This window comes from Thalia democratica, chromosome 5 (assembly GCF_965202585.1).
Source record: "Thalia democratica chromosome 5, ktThaDemo2.hap1.1, whole genome shotgun sequence".
Taxonomy (NCBI): domain Eukaryota; kingdom Metazoa; phylum Chordata; class Thaliacea; order Salpida; family Salpidae; genus Thalia; species Thalia democratica.
In genome coordinates, this window is record NC_139169.1 from 46,363,474 (window position 1) to 46,391,292 (window position 27,819).

Here is a 27,819-nt window from a genome sequence, read left to right on the forward strand (position 1 = left end):
ATTTTTTATACTGTAGTTTTACAAATAACTTTTTTAGAGAGCTTGAACAAGAGTTAGCAAAGAAAAATAATCACACAAGAAAGACTTTTGTTCGGTATTATGGCGATAGTAGAAGGGAACAACTAATGAAATATTACCAGTAAGCCACAATTTATTCGTAAAGCTTTAAGAGTTACAATATAACTTATTGTAAAAATTTAAAAAGTTGTGCCCATATTTGATTTTTAACTATTTTTAACTAAAAATAGCTAAACAAGTTTAGAGTGATCCTTAACATTTAAGAAAAAAATATGTTTATGTTTTATGCAATTTAATTGTTTGGTTTCATATTTTTTTAACAAATGTAGCTTGCTAAAAATGTCTAAAAGTTTTTAAATTAAAAGATATTTGTAACTTATTGTTTTATCTTAAAGTTGTTATTTGTATTATAATTTTTTTGAGCGTCTTAAGTTTTTAAATTTAGTTTGTGTTTGTAAAAGCTCAAACATTATTTACTACAATTTTTTATTTTTCTGTTTACATAAATATAGTAATTGTTCATTAGTTTTTTTGTATAATTAGTTTTCATGGCAAGATTTTTTAATCATTTTCTTTTGATAACATAAATAAGTTTAAAATTTTATGTTTAAGAATTTTAGTTATTATTTAATTTAGAATGTTTCGTAAAATAAGTTTATAAAAGTGAATTAAAAATATTAGAAGAAAACCAGGTAAAGGAACATACAAGTCTGATTTATTGAAATTGACCAGTGAAGAAAACAGCGACAAGTTAATGATTCAATTAGCTGATGGTTCAGTTACAGTACAGTGAGTTAATATTGACTAAACTGTGTTATATATTATATTTTTTAATTGTTGTTCCTTACGATAAACTTTTCTGTCATGAAATCAACTAGAGTTGTTGTTTAACTGTTTAATGCAAAATGTTGATATCAGGGTCACTACCAGATACAATATGTTGTTTGTTTCATGTTTGTTTAATATCCAGTGTTGAAGTTGTTTTGCTTTGTATTTAAAAAAAAAAGTTGGATTCGAATAAAAAATTATTAACGTTGTTTGTTATCTAAAAACTATAAAGATCAATGTATTACTAAAAAAACTTAAATGAATAAGTTTTATAACTTTATTAGCGATCAGAAATAATATTGGGTCTCAATAAGGTAAGCTATATCTCATGTCGTCTATTTGCCTTGTACTTAACAATATGAAAAGTAGTCTTCTATTAAGTTGTCACTTTTTTTTTTTAGCTGCAATTTAAATCGCTTTAACTTGAAAATTTGACAAGTCTTCTTCGCTTCACCGAAATAACATTTTATTTGTTGCAGAAAGTTTTCCGTTTTATCTCTTATTTATTACTATACCAGTTAAACTTCTGTCAAACGAAGTTTGATAATTGTGTGTTTTTCTTTTTTATTAATGCGATTGGATCTATCAAAATATTTATATACAAAACAACATACTCTTAAAGCGGAAACGGGTCTAAATTGGACGAAAACAAAATTGCACGAAAACAAAATTGCACGAGAACAAAATTGCGCGAGTGAACAAAATTGACGAAGTACAAAAATTGCTTGATGACGATTTTGCACCAAGTGTCAATTTTGCACGATTTACATTTTTGCACGAGATTTAAAAATACAGAAAAAAAATTTAAATAAAACATAAATAGAAAAAAACATATATAATAAAAAATAGAAGAAATAAAAATTACTGACCAAGGATTAGGGGTAACAATGATAGTAAAAATAAATGAATAAAAAAATGAAAAACTTATGACCGATGGTTAGGGTTAGAGGTAACAGTGATAGTAAAAAAAAATAACCAGTGCAAAATTGTCTGCTTGTGCAAAAGTGTCTTCGCGCAAAAGTATCTTCGTGTAATTTTATGCCCTCGTGCAAAAGTATATTCGCGCAATTTTGTGCACTCGTGCAATTTTGTGGTTACATGACAATTTAAATACGGACAACTCAAATTCCGACAGTTCAGATTCTTAAAAAAATAATTAAAAGACTATATCTCAGTAAGTGTTTTGAATTAAAAAAAAAAAATACATATGTAGATCTTATTATTATTTATAAGCCTCTATTTCTTTTTTGCAAAATCTTAAATACTTTTCAAAATATTTTAAAATTACTAAAAATAACTGTATTTTTACTTTATTTAGGCCATATCTCAAAAATTGTTTAACTTTTTTCGAAAAGAAAAAAAAAACGGCTTGTAGATATTAATATAACCTACATATGTATTTTTTGTTTTTGACAAATATACATAACTTTTTTATTTGTGGCCGTTTCAATATTTTTTCAAGAATTTGAGTTGTCCGAATTTGAATAGTCGTGCACCCCAATTTTATCCCCTCGTGCAAATTAGACAGCTACCCCTCCAAAAAATATAAATCATCAGATAGTGGTCAATTAACACTAATTTTATTATTATGTTCAAAATTTGTAATAAAGCAACTATCGTCTAATGGAGGTTTCACCTTTTGAAACTTACAGATTTTACATTGTTCACATACTATTTTAGAATTTTTGCTGAAAATTGTTTTATTTTATTACTTTCTAATGTTATACCTCTGCTAGGCATATATTTGTATTACCCTATAAACTTTTAAAAAATGTAACACTTTTAAAAATCAGAGTCATTTTTTAACGCATTAAAACTGTTTTATGATGTAGTTACCCAAAAAGTGAAAATGTTGCAATAGTTGCGAGTCCTGTGATTGCTAATCCTCACCAATTGTATGTTAACTGCTTTGATAGAGACCAACAAAGAACTTGTTTGGCTACATTTTCTCCAAATGGAAAAGTTTGTGGTGCTTTGTTTGTAACAAAATATTTTGTAAGCTGCTTTTTTTGCGTTGAAGTTTTAAATTTGTTAAGTAAAAAATAAAAGCTTTCGTTTATTTTACAAATTATTGTTTATATTGTTTTTATTAGTTCCATTTTTTCATTTTCGGAACTTTCAAAAAATATTTAATAGATTTGCAAATAGTTTATAGAAATTTATTAGCTTTTAACAAAATAAGTTGTTTTTAGTAATTAGAAAAGCATTTAATTATTTCCACGGGTATCTGTACTTATTTAAATATGTTCATAAATGATGCACAAAAAAATTAGTTCTGTTTGTTTGTTTTTATACGTTTACATATAAAATAAATAAAAATCTAACTTGTCTTATCACTTTTAGTTTACTATGTAGTTAATTAAGAAGTAGTTTTTTTTTTCTATTAACAGTATAATCAGAATTTTTCTTACAGTCTTGTTGTTATCGCAAAAACGGGTCGCTCGGCCTCATACTAAATGAAGAGGGCGGTCTAATAAAACAAGATCCTTATGACGAAACATATGATAAAAAAATTGTTAGTGAAGGTAAAGAGGAGAACAAAAGTTGGCTATGGCCTGCTAACAACGACCAAGTGTTGGAAAAACCGCTGATTTACAGGTTAGCAATATTAATCATTATTTTTTATTAACAATTTAAGTATTTTTAAAAGATACGTAATAAGTTTGTTTTGATATGTAATTGCACAAAAACTGTATTTTTTTTCCATAAACCATCTTAGATATTTAAAAAAATTAATAGTTGTTTTATATTTTTGTTGTTTACAATTAAGTTTTTAATCCTTTCTTGTGAAATGTCAAAGTATTTTTGTTTTTTTTTAATAAATTTATTATTACTAATGTTTTTGTTATTGTGGTTTATTGTGCAACGTTAGACTCGGGCATCAAAGATAAGACATAAATGCAAAATAAAATACTCAAAAAGAAAAACTCAAAACATAGTTTTTTATTTAATTTAAACTTATTGTACAAAACGAGCATAACATTTTAAGGCAAAATTAATTTATAAGTATTATATCTAGATATATAATAAATTTAATTTAAATAAACTACAAAGTTAATTAGTCAAAAGGTTAAGATGCTTGAAATTTCAAAAAAAAAAGTTTTAAACTAAGTTAATAAAGCTATTAAATACTCTTAGGATGAGGCGTAGGGAAAAATAACTTGTAATATTTTTAGACATTAGCAATAGTTAATAAAGATAAAAATAAGTTTTTTATAGATAATTTTTTTGTTGTTAAGATTTTTTTTGATTTACTGAACTTTATTAACAAATTTTTAGATGAATCTTTAAAGTTTTTAACGAAAATTATCTACTGTTTCACACAAAATTACTTTATTTGGTAATTTATACCACAAAATCTATTATAATATGGAAAAAGAACTTTGCTACTGGCTGTTTGAAAAATCATTTTTGCATATTATTTTCTTATCGCTTCTTTGTAATAATTTTTTATTGAGAAAAATAAAAAAATGGACAAAAGATACTTTATGTTTACAGTTTTAAAAAGAGTTATCAAATCATAATTCCATCTTCTTTATTCCATAGACTTCGAGCCAAGTTTAGTAAATCTAGCTTTAAATGATATATTAGATATGTTGCAACGATTGAATATTAAACGTGAGACTTTTCGTAATGTTGTTTCAGTTTTGTTAACAACCTTTTAAGATAGGGGGACCAAAGTGGAGTGTTGAACTACAGCTTAGAACGAACATATAGTATGAATAATTATGACAAAGTGGTAATTGAATTAGGTTTAAAACTTTTCAGTATTTGGTAGGATGATACTGCTGTATTTCAGTGTATATAGTTAATATGATGGTATTAATTCTCAGAAATGTATATTTCCAAGTCTTTAAGAACATAAAATATTTTTTTTTTACATCCAAAAATAAACAAGAGTTGTCTAGATGTTTTCGAGGTTTAGGAAATAATAGCGCATTATAAGGCAACAAATAATCTTTAATTTTACTTTTACCACTACCAATAGTTATCAAACTACAACATTTTGTCTTGACAGATGCTATTTTTGCTATATTTTTTACGCTTAGCTATTAAGTTTTAACAGTTTGATTCTTTCTTAAGCTACTCAGAATTATCAGATAATTTCAGCTAGTCTTTAGTGTTTGTAAAGTTTACTCTAACTTGGATAAAAGGGTTGTTATAGTATTAATTTTTAATGTTTTAAGTTTTATAAATTGGGTTTTCTCTTATGTCGTAATAAATATATTGATTTTAAATTAACTTGGGAGGTGAAAAGAGCACAGCCAATAGCAGATGGTAACAACCCTGTTTGTAGGCTGTGCTTAAAAGAATCAACAGCCGTTATGTATGCGTTAAAAAAGGAAGGTTGTTTAAATAAGAGGAGTGAATTCATATCGTCTTGTCAACATATGAAAAAGCTCCTCTTAAAATACAACAAATTTTGAAGTATTTTATAGTCACTTAACTGTTGTTTTTGTAAATTTTAATTGTTTTATTAGTTAGATTGTAGATCGATTTTTGTACTGAATATTTGTAATGTACTATGTTCAATTCTTATGTCATATTGTTTTTGTAAACTTTTGCATCTTTACTAAAGTGCATTTTAATTTAAATTTGAACTGGCTGAAGATTAAAGACAATCTTTTTTGTCTTTATGAAACATATGTTCTGTCGTGGTGAACGCTCGATAAATTTGTTTAAAAGCGGATGTTGTAAAATGTTTTACGCAGATTTCGTGACGTGCTTCCAGTATTAAAAAAACAAACATATTTTTATATAAGGAGTAAAACTTCGTTTGAATTAGTATAAAATCAGCGCGTTTTCTTAAAAAAGGCAGTTCTAAAAACCATCCGTCGCTGAACATTGTTATAAACTGTGGGAATTAACGTCGTGGAGAATCAATCACTCAAGATATTAAATCATTAGTTGCTATCAACGCATAAGTAACTAAGAGTTCGGAAATTCACTACAATTGTTTGGCGATAGTTAGTATAAATTTGAGAAAACTGTTAGTCTATTGTATGTACTTTTCAATCACGTGTTGTAGTTTTTGCATGCACTTATTTCTCTTATAATTTTGTAAATAAATTTCATAACTAAAAAAAATATATATTTTAGCTTAACCCTACTTCAATTAAAATTGTATATGTCTAAAAATCATAATAAGGATAAGAATAAATTTAAAACATTGTCATTACAACAAATCACGACTCGCTCGAATAAGAAGAAAATGGATACCAGGACAGATACGGCAGGTAACAGTTCCAGTATTTTTAAAATCGTGCATTTAAATAAATTATTTAAAAGCCCTTTAAGTGGTCTCAGAAGAAGGTGTTCAAATTTGAATAATAACCTTATTTTATATATATATAGAGTTCATTAGAAAAATACGATTTTAAAAATTCTAGTACATATTTTTCATAAGCTAAATGCTTTAATCATCAGCTAGTTCAATTTAAAATGAAAAGCACTTTGGTAAACAGAGATGCAAAAGTTCTACAAAAAAACAAAAAACATTAAGACGTAAGAATTGAATATTACAAATGTTCGGTGCAAAAATTGATGTTTCATCTAACTAATCAAACAACTAAAGTTTACAAAAACCACAGATAAGCTACCATAACTTATGTCAAGTTATATATATATATATATATAAATGCAAGGGACTAGGGAAAAACTCACGTCCATGTTCTGCAAGTTATTGAGTTCAAAAGGTTCTTTATGGAAGGCAAAAACGTCTTCTACTAGAAATCAATATTGTTCTTCAAAATCAAACCAAAAGTTTTTCAAGTACTACCGTTAGTCCGTTACCATTACTTAAATCCCCAAAACCGCAATAGCGCCTACTTTGGTAAAAACTGCTCTAAGTCATATTCATACTGATTAATATGATGTATGTGTACATGTTTTTATTTTATTTTAAATGTTTGCCTTAGTGATGTACTTAAAACTCTACACTTACAAAAATAATTGTTCAATTTCTCTTCATATTAGTAAGTTTTATTATTTTTGATTTAAAAGTTTTTGAAAAATTATTGCAAGTAAATTTAATAGAAAAATGTCTTTGTAGAAAATAATGAAATTTCAAAAAGTAGTATTCAAGATTTTAAAAATAAATCCTTGAATATTCCAAAAATAAAAATTAAGATAAAACAAGCACAACCGAATAATTAAAAAAAATGGTTTGATTAATGCATTAGTCCGAAGTAAAATGACAATGAGAAGTATGTAGAATACTAAAATAAACTTTAGAGTATAAATTGCATATCAACTAAATTTTTGAATATAAATTTTTGTTTATTAGTTTACTCATATAGTTTAATTAGTTTTTTCGTAACTATAAAACCACAGCAGTATCAAGTTTAATTAGAACATGACACTGGTCATATATTAAAATATAAAACTATAATTACTTAATCAGTGTTTAATATGAAGGTTGAATAAGGAAATGCACTTCAAAATATCTGGCAAGCATGATATTGTGTTGTTTTTCACTTGTGAAAGGGAATGCGTTAAAATTCAAATTGGTTCTCATGCAAATTTGAAACAAGAAAATAAAGTGAGCCTTTAAACTAAATTTCAAAATATAGTTTTCTCTCAAACACCCTGTAAATTTGTTTAAGTAAAGAATTAGTGTCACAAAATAACGATCAGTCTTGTTTGAGCTATTTTATATATTTTTGATTAGTAATTTAGTAAAATTTTGTAGTAAAACGTTAAAAAGTGAGTTGTGCTCAGTAGTATTATTACTACTATAAAATCATACTTGAATGAATTTTAATTAAAGAAAATATGTTACGGAAAAAATAGGATGTTTTAAATTTTGAAAAAGTAAACAGTTAATTTACTATACCAGGGTTGCCACTTTACCTGGAAACCCGGAAAAACCTGGAATTTGACAATTTAAGCTAAAATAACCTGGAAAAACCTGGAATTCGAGAAGTTTTGAAAAAACCTGGAGTTTTTAATAATTTTAACATTTTCAGTTGTAAAATTTGATTTGACACAAAAAATCTATTATATAATTAAGATTTTTTGTCATCATCAAAATTTTTTTAATATAAAACACATTTAATGTAACTTAACAGTATCTTAATATCTTTATACTATTTAACACATTTTCTTAAATAGAAATTAACTTAAAACTAAAAATTAACCCAAAAAAGTGTACTTTTAGAAACCTTGAAGAAATTTGGAAAACCTTGAAAAAATTTGAAAAAACGAGTGGCAACCCTGTATACTTAATGTTTATAAAGATGAATTTTTGATTTAAGACTTAATTTTTAATTTTTGATACTAGAATCAATACAAATAACAATTTTAGTATAATTGTCTTAAGCTAAATTACATTTGAATAAGCCCGAATAACTTTCTTTTTTCAAATAATTTTTTTTGATCGTGTGGCGCTATGACTTAGTTGGTTAAGCGCCTATAAAGAAACAGGAGGGCCAAGTTTTAATCTTGGTGGTACCTTTAAAACTTATATTGGTATAAACATATTATTCAAACTAGTTTATGTAATGAAAAATCAAAATTATTTTTATATAAAGATAGATAGTATCTAAAATCTTATCTACATATCATTTCTACAGTCAACAGAAAAGCAGACAAAAAGAAAAAGAAAAATCAAGTCCGCCATGAAAAAAACAGTTAGTACAAAATACTTTTTTTAATTAAATTTAACAATATTTAACTTTGCTTAACTTAGTTAACTTGCTTAGTTGCAGGTAGCTATAACAGTTTTAGATAAAAAATAATCAGTTTAAATTAAATTTACATACGAAGTTAATATTGTGTTTTTTTTTAATGCAACAATATATCTTATTATAGCCTGAATAGATTAAAAAAAAAAGGTAAAAAATATAATTAAATGTTTTTTAAACACGTATCTAAATAGGGCTTTAAAGAAAAGGTATAATCGACAATGAAGTCTTTTCTTAGTACTAAATTTTGTTTAAAAAATTATACATAGATCACTGAATTTTTTAATTTATTAATTTTTAAGTTTGTTAAAAGTGTTTACACCATAAAAAGTCAAATGTAAAACAAGTTTGTGTTCAGATTCTAGCTTTGAATTTAGTTTTTCTTTACCAATTTAAAGTTAAGTTTAAGAAAGATTTTGATAGACTTAAAAAATTTAAGGTTATGATAGATGTACTTTGATACTAAATTTAAAACTAATTTATTCCAAAAACATACTTTTTATACTTATTTAGTTGTTTGTAGACTGTTGGCCGGAGTTCTTGTGAATGGGGTTTCTAGAACTGAGAAGCGGTAAGTGTTTCTCGCTCTAGGTAAAATTTTAAATCTGCTAGTAAATTACATTTTTAGAATTCCTTTTGGCCAACTATATAAAGTTTAAAGACTTTCCAATGCATTTCAAACACGGCACTTAAAATCTGCACAATTTGTTTTTTTTTTACAAAAAGTTGATAATACTTGCAAAATTTTCTCATCTATAGGCTATTCTTTAAAAGTTATTACGCAGACAACTAAAGCAACTATGACCAAGGTGAATAGTTTACTTGTTTTTGGTCAACATCCTTGCCCAGTATACCACAGTCATTCTTACATGGGTGATAACTCAATAAGGTGAACAAGACGAGCTTCACTAGCTATTAAATCAAGCTTAATTGTGTTTCGTTACGTTTTGTTTATCACACTAACTGTCCGATTAATGGAACAGTTGCTGATGCTACAACTGCACACGAATTAATCAACGCAACGTTTTTAGTTTTCATTGCTAAAATTCCATGTATACGTTTCTATATCAGACGAGAACAGCATGTATCACAAAAGCTAAAAAGGTTTATTTTTGACGATAATCACAAATATGAACAATCATCCATTCATGAAAACTTTCTCAACAATCCTCGTTGTGCTGATAACTACATCAATAGCAGATTCAAAATTTATCTTGAGCGAAAAACGGCAATAATATATAAACAACTATATGTGTATAACTGTATAAACAGTGTGTGTTTTTGTAATCTTTACTTTTAAACTCAGTTTTAAAGTGAATATTCAATAACTTCAAATTTTTCAAGTCTAACAATTCTATTTTAAACTTATCTTTTAGTCGGTAGAAAATGACTAAATTTAAAAATTATAATCTTATAACGGACTTGTTTTACATATTTCTTTTTTACGTAACTATTTTTAACAATTTTAACAAACTTTTATACCATACTTACTAGTTTAGGCTTTAGCAAACCTTTTCTGATGAACAACTAAATGAAAACATTAATGAAGCTTTAAACTAGTGATTTATGTAAAGCAGGGTTTCCCAAAGTGGGCTATATCGCCCCTGAGGCAATTTTAGTAAGTTGGGGGGCAATTTAAAAATTTTTAAATCTAGACTAGACATTCTTGAGTTGCAGATGAAGAGCAAAAAAAAGGTCTTAGGTGTTTTTATTAGTATTAGTAATTTTGAAACTTGTACTAGATATTTTGGAGTTGCAGATGAAGAGCAAAAATAAAAATAAAAACTTAGGTTTTTTTGGGGCAATAGCTTTTTTAATTTTTTAAAGTGGGCAATTTGAAAAAAAAGTTTGGGAAACCCTGATGTAAAGGTTTTAAAGACAATGAATAGTATTTATGTTGAGTATAATACAAATGCATATGTTAGAAAAAAAAAAACTTTATTTTGAGATTGAGAAATTAATAAAAATAATTTTATTTTATTTTTTATACTTGGCTTATATAAAATTTATTTAAAAAAAATTTGTTTTTTTATTTAAGATCTCAAAAATATTTATGGTTTTCTTGATCTGGCTGTTTATACTTATAAAAATAAAAATAGGGAAGAAAGTCGAAATTTGAAGAAATTAAAAAAGAGTTGAAGTTCAGTACAACGAAGAGATTTGAGTTAGACCAACCCAGTTTGGACGAATTAGCCGATATGCGCAATCAAGCAAGAAGGGTAGTCGATAAATGGATGGATTTCTATAGAGACACTTTTAAAATGTCTTCGCCTCATCTCAAAAACATCACTTCCACTCCAAAAGTACGTTTTTACGTTCCGTTTAGTCTAATCACTGAAACTAAGGTTCAAAAATTTACGATAGTAAAATGGTTTATGATTTTTATCATCTGTGAAATAAATTTAAAAAAACACTAGTGTTTGTGTTTCGTAACGTACAACCTTTATTTCTATAAAATGTGACTTCAAAATATACGTATAGAAGTTAAATTGGTGCTGCTAGTTTTGTAACACTGTTATATTTTGAAAATTGGAGCTGTGTTAAAAGTATTATATGTTTAAAGATTTACTTTAAATTTAAGTGTAAATTAATTAATAATTAACGTATAAATTAGTAGAAAGCTACTGAATAGTGTAGAAAAGACTTAAAATGTACTTTGCTAATAGCTAGATATAGTTAAATTACTCGTTTTTACAACTACTGAAAGTGTACTATATCCAATAGTTTTACATTAAAATGATAAATTATAACTAAAATGGTTGTCAATTGAATTTTAGTTTATGAAAAGCTTTTAATTTTGTTATTGTATTAACGGACTAAATTTAAAATTCTTAAATATTGTGTATACAACTTTTTTTGTTTTTATTTAGAGTTTTCCAAATGATCAGTATAGATAAAAAGTTATAGAAGACATGTTTTTAAGTCAGTAAATTATATCATAAATTACTTTAAACATCTATAGTTGTTATAAATTTTGGAACTTTTTTGTTATAATTTTTTCTGCGATTTCTTATTTTAAAATAACTTGATAAGTAAAAGGTATATCAAATTTGTAACCCGATATTGATACATTTTGTATACTTTATTTTTGGCAGAACAAAAATTGCCCAAAACCTGACAAAAATCTTCAAAATAATATTTTTAGTCAAGTTTTAAAAACAGATTTCGAAACTAAAAGAAATATTCGTGAATATAAATAAGCTTTAGCCATTTAATGTTTAATTACAGGTTACAAGTCTTAAATATTTAGTGTCATACGATTACACAACGAAATATAAGGCGTGAAATAAATATATTGATTTCTGAATTTTACAAAAATAACATTATTTTTTTACTTAAATTAAATTCACTCAAGTAATAATTATGGTTAAAAGCAGAAAATCATAAACTCACTCAGAAGTTCAAATAAGCATACAAAATTTTATTTTTGATTTTTCAAAGAAAGTCAGAGAAAATTAAATTGCATTTTTACGTTTCTTCAATTTTGGCTTTGTAATATATTGTTATAACTAAAAAAAAATATATTGATTAACTTTCAAACTACTTTTATTAATTTAAAAAAAGTTTCAATACGTTCTCTATAATTTAAATACTTTACATACTAAAAGTAGTTTTGTTAAAATGGTGTATGCTTAAAATTTTAGTTTATAATAAAGAAGTAAAAAATTAAAGTATGTACATTTTAAAGTTTATATTTACTCCCTCATTCAAAAACCAATAAAGAATAAAATAAGGAGTTACAAATTAAAACATATTTTCAAAAGATTCGCAGTCCTTTCAGAAGAGTGAACAGTGCAAAGGATTTGGAAAATTACAAAATAATTAACTACCGGGAAAATGATTCTACAATACAACTGCAATCATACAGATGTCCTTCCGCTCCTATTTCGCATACTGCAAAAGTCGAGGAGGTTTGTTTGTGTCAGCTTTTTAGCAATTTCAATCAGGGTAATGTGCAATTAAAAGTACGTATATTAACAATATAAGATCATGTATGTTATTATTGTTGTTTTGATATCGCCGCTCACTCTTACTAGTTTTGTAATTTTGGAAAACTCGACTAATTTTTCTCTTTTTAAAATATTCGACATAAAAGTAATTTTAAATAAAACTATAAATTATTTTGATGTTCAGTCAATCTTTTGTTTTATTATGTGCAGGGTTGCCACTTTACCTGGAAACCTTGAAAAACCTGGATATCGACAATTTAGGCAAAAATAACCTGAAAAAACCTGGAATTTGAGAAATTTTGAAAAAAACCTAGAAAAACCTGGAATTGTGAACAAAAATCACTAAAAAAACCTGGAATTTTAACAATTTTCACATGTTCAGTAGTAAAATTTCGATTTGACTTAAAAAAATCTATCATATAAATAAAAATTTTTTGTTATCATTAAGTTTTTTTTTTATTAAAAAATATATTTAAAGTAGCTTTACATTATCTTTTAAATGTTTTTATACTATTTAACACAGTTTCTTACCTTAGACTTAACTTTTAACTAAAAATAGACCCATAAATGTGTACTTTTAAAAACCTGGAAGAAATTTGGAAAAATTTTTAAAAAAACAAGTGGAACCCTGTATGTGTAAAAGCTTCAATTGTTCAAGTTTTAGCGTTATTTAAGTAAATAGTTTTTTGAAACTCAATTACTTTGTTAAAATCTGCGCTTTTTGTCTATCTAGACTTATTTAGAAAATTTTAAGGTTTGCAATAGCTTGAGTATAATCAAAAAACTATATAAAAATTTTCTAAATTCAAGTTCTAAATTGCAATAAAAAAATATTTGATAATAGAATTTTCAAAAGCGGTAGTTCGAATAGTAGCTGATAATCAGAATAGCAAAATAAAAGGTGTATATATATATAAAGAGAAGAATCAGATTACTGATGTAAATGGATTCTTTATTTTGTTAATAATACAAAAACAACTAATTTCGATTTGTTTACTGCAGTTTTTATGCTTCAAGCATATCATCAGAACAATAATTAATTTTATAGCAAATCTTTTTAAAGAATAACAAAAATACACATTATTACGTGTCAAATAAATTCTAATAAATTTAGGTAGCTAATCTTAAAAACAACTTTTGTACTTATTTAAAAAAAAAAAATTCAAGTAAAATTATTTTTTGTTTTGTTTGTTCTTATTTTTAGTTTTATTTTCTTGCTATTGTTGTTATTGTTTAATGTTTTTTTAATACATATTTTAATTATGAAGACTTGGGTTGCTGTCTTCTTTTCTTTTGTTTAACGATATTTCTTTTTATTTTTTTCAATTTGTATTTTTCCAAGCTACATAAATAAAATGTTTTGTTGTTTTTTGGTTTAGTTTTAGTTCTGCAGAGTATTTCTCGTTTTTAAATATAGTCTTTGTTCTTTTAGTAAATTCTTCCTTGTGTTCATGTTGAATTTTTTAAATGTTAATTTTTAGTTTTTTTCAAACATTGAGTGCAAAAACATATAACCTTTAATCTTAAATTTGTAGAAAAAAAAAACAATAACTTTATGGTATTTGTGATTTTAGCTTATACATAAAATCACTATTTTTTACTAAATAACAATAGTGTTTTTGGTTTAGATGTGGAAATCCTGTAATTAACGAGGTTATTTTTAGAAAGTTAATTTAAATACTTTTACAGTAAAATATTTATTTTAATTATGTCGGGTAGCTTAATATATTTCCTACGAAAGGAGCTATCTCAAATAACAAAAAATATTTTTCCGTTAACAAACTCTACACTTCCTTAATTTCAGATTTTCAGTACAATTTTTTTTACATGATAAAAATATAGGACGGTTTTTTAAGTATATTTTTTTGTTTAAAAAGCAGTATATATATAAAATATTGTGATTATATAAACAAAATCACCTTCCACAGAGCCTACTTGAATATGATGATCAAAAACTATTTTATTGTTTTTATGAAACATATTTTCTGTTCTTTTTAAATTCAAATTTCCGCAATAAGTTAATATAAAAAAAATATTAGTATTAAAACATATGTATACGATAACATACCTTTTTGAAAGTTTTATTCTTAAATACTTATTTTTTTATGCAGCAGTTCCTTTCAATTTCTTATTCATCCAAGAAATATTTTATAAAAGTTTGAATTCTTTGAGAAAAAAATATCTTAAGTGAGTAGAAAAAAATCCTGTTAAATGTTTTTAGTAATTTTTTCTATAAAACTCTTTATACCAAAAATATTAAACAATTTTTTTTGTATTCTAGGTAAAGTATCCCAAAGTTCATCTTAAAATCTTTCTCATAGGAACTAGTGTTGTTATTATTTTTAAGTCGTTCTACCCCTGCTGGGTTTCAACTATTTTTTTTTCTGTTTATGCTTCAAAGCTTAGTTAAAATTTGTAGGTTTACACTAGTTTAACTAATTGCCTTAAGCTGAAGTATTAATCATCTAGTTTTTGAACCGTTTAGGTTTTTGTTTACGTACATATTGATATTTTTTCTAAAAATATTTTACTCAATTATTATTTTATTCTTTAGGCTGTTTTAAGTTAGCAAGTTCAACCGTTTAGTAAATCTGAGACTTAGTAATTTTTTTAATGAATACTTGTGTTTTTTAAAATCATTTGTGTTAGTCAATTTTGTATCATTACTTTTCAGCTAATATTTTTTTTAGTTTTGTGCCTTTTTTATATTAAAAATACATTATTAAAGTTAAATTTTATTTACAGTTAAATTTAAACATAGTTCAAAGTCTAATTCAGATAATGATTAACAAACTTTGTTTTTGCTTTTTTTTAAATTTCAAAGTTTTATTTTAAATATCACTCGATAAATAACAATATTTTTAGTCATTTTACTAGTATTTTATTCTTTTGTTTTCAAGCAGTGTTTTTTTAAGTTTATACTTTTACAATAGAATTTATTGAAGCTTAATTAAACAATTTTAAATTTTTAGATGGATTTTTTGTACCCCGAAAATTCTCAATCAAGTTTAGGCCAAAGCGAAAAAGATAAAAAAAGCAAATCGAAAAAGAAATCTAGTTATTTTTAGTTTTATTTACATAAACAAATTAGCTAACTTCAAAGACAGAGTTTATTCATTCAACTATAGTTTGTAAATACATTATTTTTTTATAAATTTTAAAAACAAGATGAGTTTTAAAATACTTGTTATGAAAAAGTACGATTTATTTATATTTACAAACAAAGCAACATTTTCTAGTTTATGCTACCAAAATAGTTTTTTAAATAATAGTTATGTGTAAGGTTTTTTAGAAAGTGACAATTACAATTGCAAAGCTTTATAAAAACAAAACTTTTAAATAAGTTGTTTTTTTATTTTAGCAAAATTAAATGATGAAGATTCCAAAGAAAGTCTTGAATCTATTTTTGCTAGGATCCACAAAACTGAAAATAGACGCAAAAATAAATGGATGACACTCATATCAAACCAACAAATGTGTCCTATTTCCACCAGGGCAGAAATCGAAAATATTGGTATGCTTTTAGTAAAATATAATTTTTCCTTTGGTTACTTTAAATTTTTTTATTTCTTGTACTCACAGTTGCGTTTTGACCACAGTTTTCGTTCGGACTATAAATTTGTTTTCAAAGTCGAGCCATTATAAAGCTTCCTTAGTTCTAGCGGTTTTAAAACTTATACAGTTTTTTCATTTAATTATAAGCAACAAGTTATTTTTCTTTCTTTTTTCATAGCTTTATAGATATATTTTTAGTCTTTATTTATTAACATTTATAAATAACTTAAACCTACTCTTTTTTACAAAACAACCTAAAATAATGATACTAAAAAATGTATTTTTGTAAACTTAATTTCCTCGTAAACCTCAAAAATTGCAAATAAACGGTAATATGAGTGCACTACATTTTAAATTTTAATAAATCTGAGTTGTAGTGAATTATCTATTCAAGTTTAAATAAAATTTTGTTAGCAACAGGGTTGCTACTTTACCTGGAAACCTTGAAAAACCTGGAATTTGACAATTTAGGCAAAAAAACCTGGAATTTTGAAGAAAAATCACTAAAAAAATCTGGAATTTTAATAATTTTCACATGTTCAGTAGTGAAATTTTGATTTGACTCAGAAATTCTATCATATAAATAAAAAATTTTTGTCATCATCAAACATTTATTTTAGTAAAAAACTTATTTAAAGTAGCTTTACAGTATCTTTTAAAGTTTTTATCTTATTTAACACAGTTTCTTACCTTAAACGTAACTTTAAACTAAAATAGACCAAAAAATGTGTATTTTTAAAAACCTAGAAAAAAATTTGAAAAAACGAGTGGCAACCCTGTATCAATTTTATCTGCTGTTTTTACCTTCTTAATTAGACCTACAAGTACTTTTTTTTCAAACATAAAGTATTTTTGTGGTATGGTCAATAACATTTTTAAAACTATGACTGTTTTTGAAATTTATAAATTATTTTCTTTTTAATAAGTATGTTTTTAGTTTTATTTACCATTATAATCTTGATTAAACCTACAAGAACATTTTGTATATTTTTTTGACTAAGATCATTTTTTAAGATGTGGTTTCTTAAATTTTTTCATAAGAATTTGAATTTTTTGAACTTTAATTGTTTGAATTAGAATTGTCATGTAACTCAGGTATATGACTAAAAAATTGTCACTATTTGCTCCACTGTAAAATAGTGCGCATGCAATTTATTTTACTAGCACAGAAAATTTATTAAATTCTATTCTAATTATAAATAAGTATTCTGTAAATTACGCTTGTTTTGTCTTTTAGATTTGAAAAAACATAATAAACAGTTTTTTACGTTAATTATGACACTGAAAGCATAGAAAGATATTTTTTGTTATAACTTATGTTTTTAATAGTCTAGTGTGCACAGAGTTTGTTTTTAAATTATTTACTGTGCACAGCTTTCAAAAAAAAAACACTCTACAGATTATATACACTACTTCATGTCTGATAACTTTTACTCTAGTTAGAATATTTTTAATTTTGAGTACTATTTTAATAATTTTTTTGGAAACCTCATTATAGTTGTTGAAAATGTATTTTTTATTCTATTTCAAACTCGATAATCTCTAACTGTAGTTGAGCGCGATTTGGGTCCATTGGGTTCATAAAGATAACTATTTTTTCTCATTTTTTAAGAAAGTTTTACTTTCCTTAACTTAAGTTTTTTTTTATCAAAAATGTTTAACACTGAGAAAGCCCTTTTTCGATACTAAGACTATGGCATATCCTTGTAGTAACAAACAACAAGCGAATGAACTGTCAGCACCTTCTCAGATGCAGATGTCACAAAACCAAAGTTCCGATCATCCACGATCTCGAGTTTGATTATTTCATTCAGAAGGTGGTACCACCGCATCAGCTGATCATAGTTTACCTGACAAATTCAATTTACCCGAAATGTTGCCTTTACGAAGAAATGTTACAAAAACTACACGCAACTGCCAACAAGTTTGTATAATTTAAGTGTATATTATTTTTTGAACCGTTTTTGACCCTTTGTTTTATTCGGTAATGAAATTTGTTAAAATTTTGATTAAACTTTGTATAATAACCTAGTTAGAATAAAATTTTTAGTTTCATGCAGACAAATTGTGTTAAAAAACGTAAATAAACCATTCATTGCGATTTGAAAGAAAGTTGTCTGTTTTAGTACTGTTTATTGGTGTGTATTGAGTAGCAAACTGTTTTTTAGATATAATTTTTTCAACGTCATATTATATAGAAACAGAGCAATACCGTGCCTACAAAGTTACAAAGACGACTATAGACTGTTCATATACGACATTGCCACTGCCAACCAAACTGCCAACAGAAGAAGCCCTCTTTTGTTAGACAGACACAATGTTGTTCCTGGCATGACTATGGTTGGTTTGTATCAAAAATACTTGGTTTCATAAAATAAATAAATAAAACAAGTATAAACAAAACGGTTGAACAAAGTCGTTTTTGAAATAGTCTGGTTAAATTGACTTTAAAAAGGGTTTCCAAAAAACCAGGAATCCTGGAAAAACCTTGAATTTGACAGTTTAGGCTATAAAACCATGAAAAACCTGAAGTTTTAAACAATTTTGACATTTAAAGTAATGAAATTTTGATTTAACACAAAAAACTTATCATATAGATTAGTTTTTATGTAACTATTAATTTTTTTTTTAATTAAACAACATATCTAAAGTAGCTTTACAGTTTCTTATCAATGTTGTTATACTATTTTAAACATTTTTTACTTCAAACTTAATTTTAAACTAAAAATAGACCAAAAAACTTGTACGTTTAAAACCTGGAAAAACTTTCTCAAACACTTTTGGCAACCCTGTTTAAAATTGATATTAACGAAAACTCTGAAACTAGCTCACAGTGAAATGATTCTAAATTTAGGCATTGTTTTAATTTTTTAAATTTACAAAATTACTATGTAATGTTAAAAGGTAAAAGTTGAATTCTTAAAATATAAGATATAACGTAAAAGGGCGCTAAATCTTAGGGACCCAAACAAGCAGAGCCAATTGGAAAATCCAAACAACCGTTTATGTACGCAAAAACTTTATTGACTTACTACGTTTCGCTGTAAAAATTTTTTTAAGAAAAAACAAAAAGGAAAAAAAAGTATATATAAATTGTTAAAAAATTATTTTAGACCTTTTTTTTACAAAAGTTAACATTGACTCTTATATTAAAGCTTAAAGTATAAACTATAATAAGTCAGTTTTTATAAAGTAAAAAAAAATAACTTTTGAGATAAAGTCATTTGAAAAAAAGCTTCCTATTCAAACGTATAGGCCGCAATTTTTTCACTGTTAGTTTACTCAAAAATTTAAATTTCACTAAAAATCTATTTTATGCTCCTTTTTTTCAAGCTATTAACCTCAAATTTTTTAGGAAATGTTCCTTGCAACAAAAGAAATAATTCTTTATATAAATTTTATTACCAAAAGAAGAAATAAATCAATGTCTGACTTATATATTAAGAAAATAACGTTTTAACACAAAATTTTAAAATTCTCACAATAAGACTGTTTATTATTAAGTTAAGATTAAATTAAGAAAGTTAAAACATTAAAAACTTGTACTTACAAAAAACTAGATTTTTTTTAAATATTTTATGGCAACCCTTATTATAAAAGTAGCATTTTTATTATTATTATTATTATTACTATTATTATTGCAATGAATACCTAGTAAAAAGGGGTAGCTGTCTAAATTGTACATGTTCACAAAATTGCACGAAGATACTTTTGCACGAGCGGATAAAATTGCACGTAGATACTTTTCCTCGAAGGGTTATTTCTGCGCAAAGACGATTTTGATAGGAGATATTTTTGCACGGCTTAAGTTATTATTTTTACTTTTTTATTAACTATTTTTATCTTAGTTTTTTTTTTTAATTTAGTTTTTTTTTACTATCACTGTTACCCTTAACACTTACCCTCGGTTAGTAATTTAAAAAAAATAACAATGTTTTATTTTAATTTAATTATTATTATTTTTTTAACTTATATATTTTTTTTACTATCACTGTAACCCCTTACCCTCGGTCAGTAACTTTGTTTCTCTTTTTTTTATTAAATTACTTAATAGCATTTTTTTATGTTTATTTATTTCTTTTTTTTTACTCACGTTCAAGAATGTAACTCGTGCAAAATTGACCCTTGGTGCAGAATTTTCTTTGTGCAATTTTGTAGCCTCGTGCAATTTTGTCTTGGTGCAAATTTGGCTTCGTGCAATTTTGTGCACTCGCGCAATTTTTTTCTCGTGTAATTTAGTAACTTCACGCATTTTTGTCTTCGTGCAATTTAGACCAGTTCCCAGTAAAAAGATAGTAAATGCTAAAAAAGTTCTTATAAAAACAATAAAACATTTTAGTTACCTTTAAATTTTAGATGCTTCTCTTACTAATCAAATTAAATACCAGTATAAAAAAGGTTAAGTGAAATTTTATTGTAATGTTCATCAAAGAAAATTAAAAGGACTAATAACAAAAAGTTATTTAATTTGATTAATTAATTTATATTAATAATGAACTATTAATTATTTCGCTTGCCGTTAATGTGATTGAGGAAAATTTAAGTCTTTTATGACTAGTAGGCATAAATTTACAGGAAAAAATTTCTTCTTTGGCCATGGTATTTCAAAAAAACATTAAGATATAGTAAAAGTGTATATACGGGCATATATTTAATAAAAGTAAACATTTAACAGACAACACGCACAAGCAAACATTGTATATTTTACTATTAAAAATTAAACTTCCTGAAATTACATTAGTTGTTTTCAGATAAAAACGAGTTTACGGGTCATAAGTTTTTTTTGTACGTTACAACTGGCCGCGGACCGTAGTTTTCTGAAACTTGATATAAGCAAAGATTTGAGTCGTGTTTTTGTTATTGTATTTGTTTTTTGTGTAAAAAAATGAACAACAATATCACTTGCAGTGTTGTTTTTTAACTGCTATAGTTTTTTACTCGACTTAATTACAATTTAACCTAATTAAAAAATTAGATATACAAAAACAAGAAGTTAGTGTTTGCGAACAACATATTCAACGGGTACGGAACAGCACAGTCCGACTTCAAAAAGCAAGTCGAAATTTGCAAGATGGATAACAACTACCTGCCAGATGATTTTAGGTTTGACACAGACTTTCTTCGATTGTTGATAATTTATTTTGTCATGTGAATTCTCACAACTTTAAAATGTGTCTAGGTTTCAACCCAGTCGGGGAAAGACCGGTTTCAGAACTCATTGGGGTGGAGAAATGGGAGGGGCGGGTGTGGACGAGCGGGGAAATCCCGGAATTTTTGTCGGGCCTCCAGTGAGTCATCTGCGGCAATCTCGCACAAGCTGGGTCATTGCTTCTCTGCCTCCGATTATGAATTCAATCGTGACGTCACCCAAAGCCGATTGTGACCCAAAGTCATCAGTGAGCGAAAGTTCATCAAAAATTACGAAAAAGTTGGCTGATAAATCAAAGTGATTTTAAGTTTATTATTACTTTGAAATAAATAAAACCTGTTCATGTATTTCTATAAGATATTTCTCAAAACTTATTGAACTATTGCATTGTAACAATATTTAAATTTATTTTTTAAATTACTTAATAAAGTTTTTGTGCTAAAGCGCAATCGATTTAAAATAACAAGCATTTTAAATAATTATGATACCTCTTTTAATTCGTTTTAAAACATAAATAAATATACAATAGCTATTGCAATTCTAAATTAAATGTTTTTAATAAAAAGGACACTTTAGGAAACCCATCATTTGCCTTTGATTCGAATTTATTCTATTATTAACTTGTTTATTAACTTTTAATTTCTTTTTATCTTTTTAAACTTAATATTCGGTTTTTGATTAATGAGCTATTTTTTTTAGGTCAGGAAAGTGTTTGAATACTTCAACATCAATTATTTCAATGTACTCCAGCGTGAATTCTGAGGACGAAAAACGAAAACCGATGTTTTTGAAACCTTTTTAATTTGTTTTGTAAACTTTTTTTGATATGCAATTTTTATTACTAAGCGTAATCAACTACGCCAAATAAAATTTTTATGCCGTGTATTGTTACATATATTTCAAAATAAAATTGTCGAGCACCATAATAAGTTATTTATTTTACAGTTTTTTCTCCACTTTTACGTAAGAATTTGTTTATTCAACAAGTAAAGAAAATAGTCGATAAGTTTAAAAATATTTTTCATTAATTCCTAAAGTTTACAAATAAAAGTGTTGATGCTTTATGATAGCTAATGTCATGCGTTTTTACAAACTGTATGTAAAAATTCTTAACAAAATCAGCCTGTTTTGTTGTAACGAAAGTTTAGTATGATAAGCTGTTATATACAGTTTAAATAATTTTTTTTGTTATAAGTTGTTCATTTGCGATCTATAGTACTAAGATCAAATTGGCTAAGACCCTAAAACAGTTATGTTAGATATCTATTAAAGTCAGCAAAATTTTTTATCGAACTATTAAGTAATGGTCGCGTGCTACTTTTTAAAATATCACAGTAAAACATTTTTTACAAACAAAGTGTTTAGCTCAAGGCAATATTTCATCTGGACTTATACGTCAATTTTCATACTTTTATAAGCCGAATTAGCTTGGAAAAGTATATAGCAGTGTTTTAAAAGTATCAAAGAAGTTATTTGAGATTAATCTGGTATGAAGTCGTTTTGTTTATTGCTTCTTTTTAGTTCTATAACTTTTGTTTGTGCAGGTTAGTGCAACTTGCAAACAGCAGGTTTTAGTACTTTATTTAGAATTAATTTTCTAACAAGTTACTGTAGTTATTAAACCAATTATTTTTATTTAATATATATGAGAAATACAGACTAGTGTGAATGGGTAAAGAACCAAAAATATTATTGCTAATTTTTACATGTGCACACGACTTTTTATAAAACGCTAAAATAAAAAATAGTTCTATTAACGTTATATTTTATAGTCTTGATAATTAAAGTAACTTTTAAAAATTTATAAACCATTTTAGAGACTATTTAACATCTGCATTGTGCGTATAATAGTATAATTTAGATGTTGTTTATTCTTTGTTCAAAATAACGTGTTTAGAACCTGAAGGAATTATGTTTTAAATTAAATCGTTTAATAATGTTATGTTTTTTGATGCTATAAAACTACTAGTATATGATATAAAAGTACAGTCATTAGGGTTAAAAAAAATCTGACATTTTAGGCAATTAACCTGGAATTTAAGAAACTTTGAAAAAATCCTCGAATCGAAAACTATTTTTACATTTAAAGTAATGAAATTTCGACCACATAAAAGCTTATATTTTTTTTCGGAAAAGCACGTTTAAAGTAGCTAAGAGTATTATTTCAATGTTACTGTACTATTTAGTTTTTTTTTTTAATTTGGAAGAAATTAGTAAAACTTAAAAAAATGTTTTGGCAATCCTTAATTACATACAATTTAAAATATAGAAAGTAAACAGCTTTAAATCTTATTACGTTTTAAACGTTTTTCATGTACGTTTTACTAATAACAAAAAGCATTTCTTAAAAATAAAGGAAAAATTATTTAAAGGTTAGATGATAGTTTGAAAAACAAAAAAGTTTCTAGACTATCTTCAATAATACTTTAAAAATCTTTTTTCTCACTGCTATAGTTATCTTAAGCAACATCGTTTAACTTTTTCGGGATTTTTGACTGTAAAAGTAGTAGCTAAAATTACTATAAAAAGATTTAAAATTATTTAATTTGCTTGAGATTTACACTTTAGATATCTTAATTGAGGCTGAGGAAGCAAATTCATTTTTGGAGCGAAGTAAAAGAGAAACCTGGGAAGAGCACATTGAGGATCAAGATCCTCCAGATTTTAGTTCCCCTGTTTGTTTGTATTATTAACCGTAAAATATATTTAACGATGTTTTTATAGTGATTTTATAAGAAGCTGTTTAACCGTATGTTAAGCAGACAAACTGTTTTTAGTAATCATTTGCACTTATTAAACATAAAGTCTGGATATTGCAAAATAAAAATATTATTAACTGTAAACTTGTTTGATAAACTTAAATAAAATGCACAAAAACTGTAGAAAGAATTATGGAACTATATCAACTCTAACCTAGACAAGTTGGTAGAAGAAAAACTTGAAAAGCAGGTTGAAGAAGAAGTAAAGTCTAGATTAGCTGCAGCTTTAAGAGGTTTTGTTATAAAATGTCACTTTCTAATTTAACATGCAAAAATTTATCATATTCAAAATTGTAAAATACATGGTTTTTGTTATAGTTTTAGTTTTATTAAAAAATTAAGTGTTTATATTTCAAATATAATTTTAACGCATGAAATAACATTAAATTTTGGTATTACTAAATTTGACTTTGACAAAGTTTCGATTGTAAAACATAAATTACTTATTAACGAAGTTTCAAATACTCTTTATATATAATTTTATTATAATTTTTGAGACTTTAACGTTTTGGTGTGTAGATTGTTCTCCAACGAGTCCTCAAAATGGTTACATTCGAGAAACAAGATATTACAATATAAAATACTTTAAAATTGGTGAGGAAATGAACTATTTTTGCGATGAAGGCTATTCAAAGCAAGGAGTAAGTACCAAAAAGTGTACAACTTACGGAAGACTCATTCCAGACAGCTCTTTTAAATGCGTTCCAGGTTGTTTTATACGAAACTTTATAAAAGTACGACCAAGGTTATTTTTTCCATATAGTTATCAAAATATTTTCAATAGGCACTAAACCTATTTCGTGACTATCAAGTAGCTTTTTACATATTCACTTGCAATATTTTTTATGAAGTATCAAAATCCAAATCAAGTTAAGTTTTAAGCTTTTTAAAGATTGTTATAAAACTTTAAAAAAAAATTTGACCGTAGGTAACTAAAAACCATATTAAATTTAATTAAGACTGCAAAGTTCCTGATATTGAAAACGGGGTTGCTTTAACAAGTAAGCCTTATGTTTCTCATAAAGAAGAAGTAACTTTTAAATGTTTTGATGGATACTTTGCATCTGGTAGACTGACTAGAACTTGCTCGGATGGTTCACTAACTCCGGACGTTAACATTGGAAGCCAAAAAATAGTTTGTTGCCCCAGTAAGAAATTTAAGTTCATTTTTGTAACAACTTACTAATAACTTTAAGAATAAGTAAGCCTAAGATCTAGTTTTTATCTTTTTTGTAAAACAAATCAGCTAAAAAGATTTTTTTATAATCAATTTTCTAATAAGGAAAAAAAAATTTTACTTGACAGTATTTACTACCTGGATGCTAAAATTTTAGTTGGGCCTGTTTTTACTTTTTTAGTAATTTTTTTTGAGATACTTTTTTTTACGTCTCGGGATAACTTAAGAATTATTATATTCAGAAAAGTTACATTTTGAACAAACTTAAATAGATAATTATATCAATAAGTTTTGATGTAAGGATTGCCTTCTGATCGTGGAGTTTATGCATCAACTGATCTCGTAAATCCGGTATTATATGCTAACGAAGAAGACAACTGCGTATTTACAAGGTACTTAAATCAACAAGGAAAAATCGTCATTCCTGCACAAAAAGGTTCGGACGGTCAGACATATTTTGTGAGTTTCATTTTGCATTTTATTTTCAAACAGTTACAACAGTGACCAACAAAAATTGAAAAACTGTACTTATCTAAACTTCGACCTTAAAAAAATAAACACCCGTAGTTGCAAAAATAAGGAAACGATAGTCAATAAAAACTGTTGAAAATTTTTTAATACCTCACTAATTGTTTTTGTTTTTCGTGTTATTTGAGATACAATGCGAGTTCAATTGCTTAATAAATGCAAAATGTGTTTAAAAAAACAGCTGAGTTGTTATTCTACTTCTTGTCTATTAACAATTTATTGTTTATTAAAAAATCAAATTAGCACCATTATTAATATTATCTAGTTTGGTTTTGGTAAAAACATTTAACATTTTATTTTATTTAGAACATTTTTATTTATTTTTAGTTTTATTCTACGTTTAAAAATTTTAATGTGCTTGAAATATGCTTGAACGTTAAAAATAATACTCTTATTTTACTAATACTTATTCAAAAGATAATAAAATCAAAGGTACTCATAAAGAGATTTGTTGGAGGAAGTGAAAATTTTAAACGAGACTTAGCTAGTTATGAAAAAGGATTTGGTGACCAAAACAGAGACTTTTGGCTCGGTAAGAAAGTTAACTCTTTTATCTTAAAATAACTGAAATTAAGTCATTAAAGTTTTTAAATGAGTAATATATTAATAGCTAAAAATAGTATTTTTAATTAAGAATAATGTAGAAAAAAACTCTAAATAATAACTGTAAAGGCATAATATAAACTTTATTAATGGTTTTCAACAAAGCATAATACAGGACTTGGACTGGCTCATGTTCTGACAAAAAATAAACCTTATAAACTTCGAGTCGAGTTGCAAGATCATAGCAACAAAAATTACTATGCTTCTTACAGGTAGCTTTATACAGTTTTTATCATTTAAAACTTGTGTGCAGTGATTGAAATATAAAGCGTTGTATGTTAAATAGCAATAAATACAAATTATGTTTGCTTTTATAATACATAAAATTAGTAATAAATTATTATTTAAAGTTTTTTTTTCTGATAATTGATTTAAAAGTAGTCGGTAATTAAAGTCTCTTTAGTTACTCTATAGTTATACCTTAACACTTGTTGTAAATATAGTTGCCGTAACTATTATTAACTATAGCTTAAATTTTCGTACAGTTAGCTCACTGAGTAGAAAAAGTAAAACTATTTTTTACAACAGTTCATTCAAGATAGATTCCCCAAGTTATTACAGGTTGTATGTATATGGATACCAAGGTAACATAAGTAAGTTCATTAAAACATTTTGTAAAACTTCGACAGGTTTTAAATAATATGTAACTTTTAAACTTGAAATAGCAATAAATACTTTGATTGCCAAACAATTTCAACACTTGTAAAACGAGCTGAGATCTTAAAACTGTTTTCAAGGGGATTCGTTAAGTTATCACAACGGCTTCGGCTTCAGCACAATCGACCGGGATGTCGACGGCCACCTCTTCCAAAACTGCGCGTACAACAAGGGAGGATGGTGGTTCAGGTCGTGCTTCCTGACGCACCTGACCGGGAGGCAACACTCAGGAGCTTCAGGAAGTTTTATTGACAAGGAAGGAATCAGTTGGCGGGATCAACGAATTCATCGCGACTTTTACTCGTGGAAAGCCGCTACAATGCTTTTTAAACCATAATTGCGGAGGCGACAGATGCATATTTTTAAGTTTACGTCTCAATAACTTTGTCACTTAGGTTTTGTATAAAGTGCACTACCTTACTAATATTACATTGAGTAAATAAAATAGTATTAATAAGCTTTTGTGGTATTTTTTATAAATCATATTTAAATTTTTTTTCTAGGTTTTATCTTGACCTTACTAATCAGTTTTAAGTAAAAAAATTATTTAATGTTTTAAATAAAATTTATTTCATAACAGTAAAGTATTGTAACTAAATCGTATATAATGTTGTTAATTTTGAAAATCTTAGAGTTTAAAACTTAATAATACTACTATGTTAAAAAAAACTAAAGGTGTAAAAATAAAAATAAAATATTAGATAGTTTATACCTACAAGTATGTATGCTATAATTCATATATTTACCACAGTAACCTGCCAACTAGGTATGCACTTGCTAGGTACGAACTGCCGGTATGGTACGCACTTTTTAGCCGAAAAACGCTGTATTCAAAGTGCAATTTTATGAGGCTTGAAGTTAAAAAAGAACCTTAAACTACTAATATCAAAGCATTATATTTAAAGATAAA

At 25.9% G+C, this 27,819-nt stretch overlaps 2 protein-coding genes across 6 annotated transcripts in view; both read left to right on the forward strand.

The window, feature by feature from the left end:
* Positions 1–22,070, forward strand: part of LOC145835821 (uncharacterized) — a 57,108-nt gene extending 35,038 nt beyond the window's left edge. For 4 of the 5 annotated variants that reach the window (XM_082943549.1, XM_082943547.1, XM_082943550.1 and 1 more), the window contains 15 exons: positions 38–139; positions 700–807; positions 2,679–2,808; positions 3,260–3,444; positions 7,264–7,387; positions 8,421–8,477; positions 10,631–10,834; positions 12,296–12,442; positions 15,454–15,538; positions 15,843–15,995; positions 17,747–17,960; positions 18,235–18,376; positions 21,012–21,139; positions 21,216–21,482; positions 21,885–22,070. In XM_082943549.1, the coding sequence (XP_082799675.1) occupies positions 38–139; positions 700–807; positions 2,679–2,808; positions 3,260–3,444; positions 7,264–7,387; positions 8,421–8,477; positions 10,631–10,834; positions 12,296–12,442; positions 15,454–15,538; positions 15,843–15,995; positions 17,747–17,960; positions 18,235–18,376; positions 21,012–21,139; positions 21,216–21,482; positions 21,885–21,987 (2,149 nt within the window). In that variant the 3' untranslated portion in view covers positions 21,988–22,070. Of the gene's footprint in view, positions 1–37; positions 140–699; positions 808–2,678; positions 2,809–3,259; positions 3,445–7,263; positions 7,388–8,420; positions 8,478–10,630; positions 10,835–12,295; positions 12,443–15,453; positions 15,539–15,842; positions 15,996–17,746; positions 17,961–18,234; positions 18,377–21,011; positions 21,140–21,215; positions 21,483–21,884 lie in introns of those variants that run through there. The other variant, XR_014369867.1, reaches the window with a different exon arrangement.
* A 511-nt stretch (positions 22,071–22,581) lies between these two features.
* On the forward strand, positions 22,582–27,378 carry LOC145835822 (uncharacterized). The gene is made up of 10 exons (XM_082943552.1): positions 22,582–22,729; positions 23,754–23,860; positions 24,069–24,177; positions 24,464–24,652; positions 24,904–25,092; positions 25,423–25,580; positions 26,082–26,181; positions 26,368–26,464; positions 26,781–26,845; positions 26,990–27,378. Exons 1-10 carry the CDS (start codon positions 22,675–22,677, stop codon positions 27,244–27,246), a joined length of 1,326 nt encoding a protein of 441 aa, XP_082799678.1. The 5' UTR covers positions 22,582–22,674; the 3' UTR covers positions 27,247–27,378.
* The last annotated feature ends 441 nt before the right edge of the window (positions 27,379–27,819 follow it).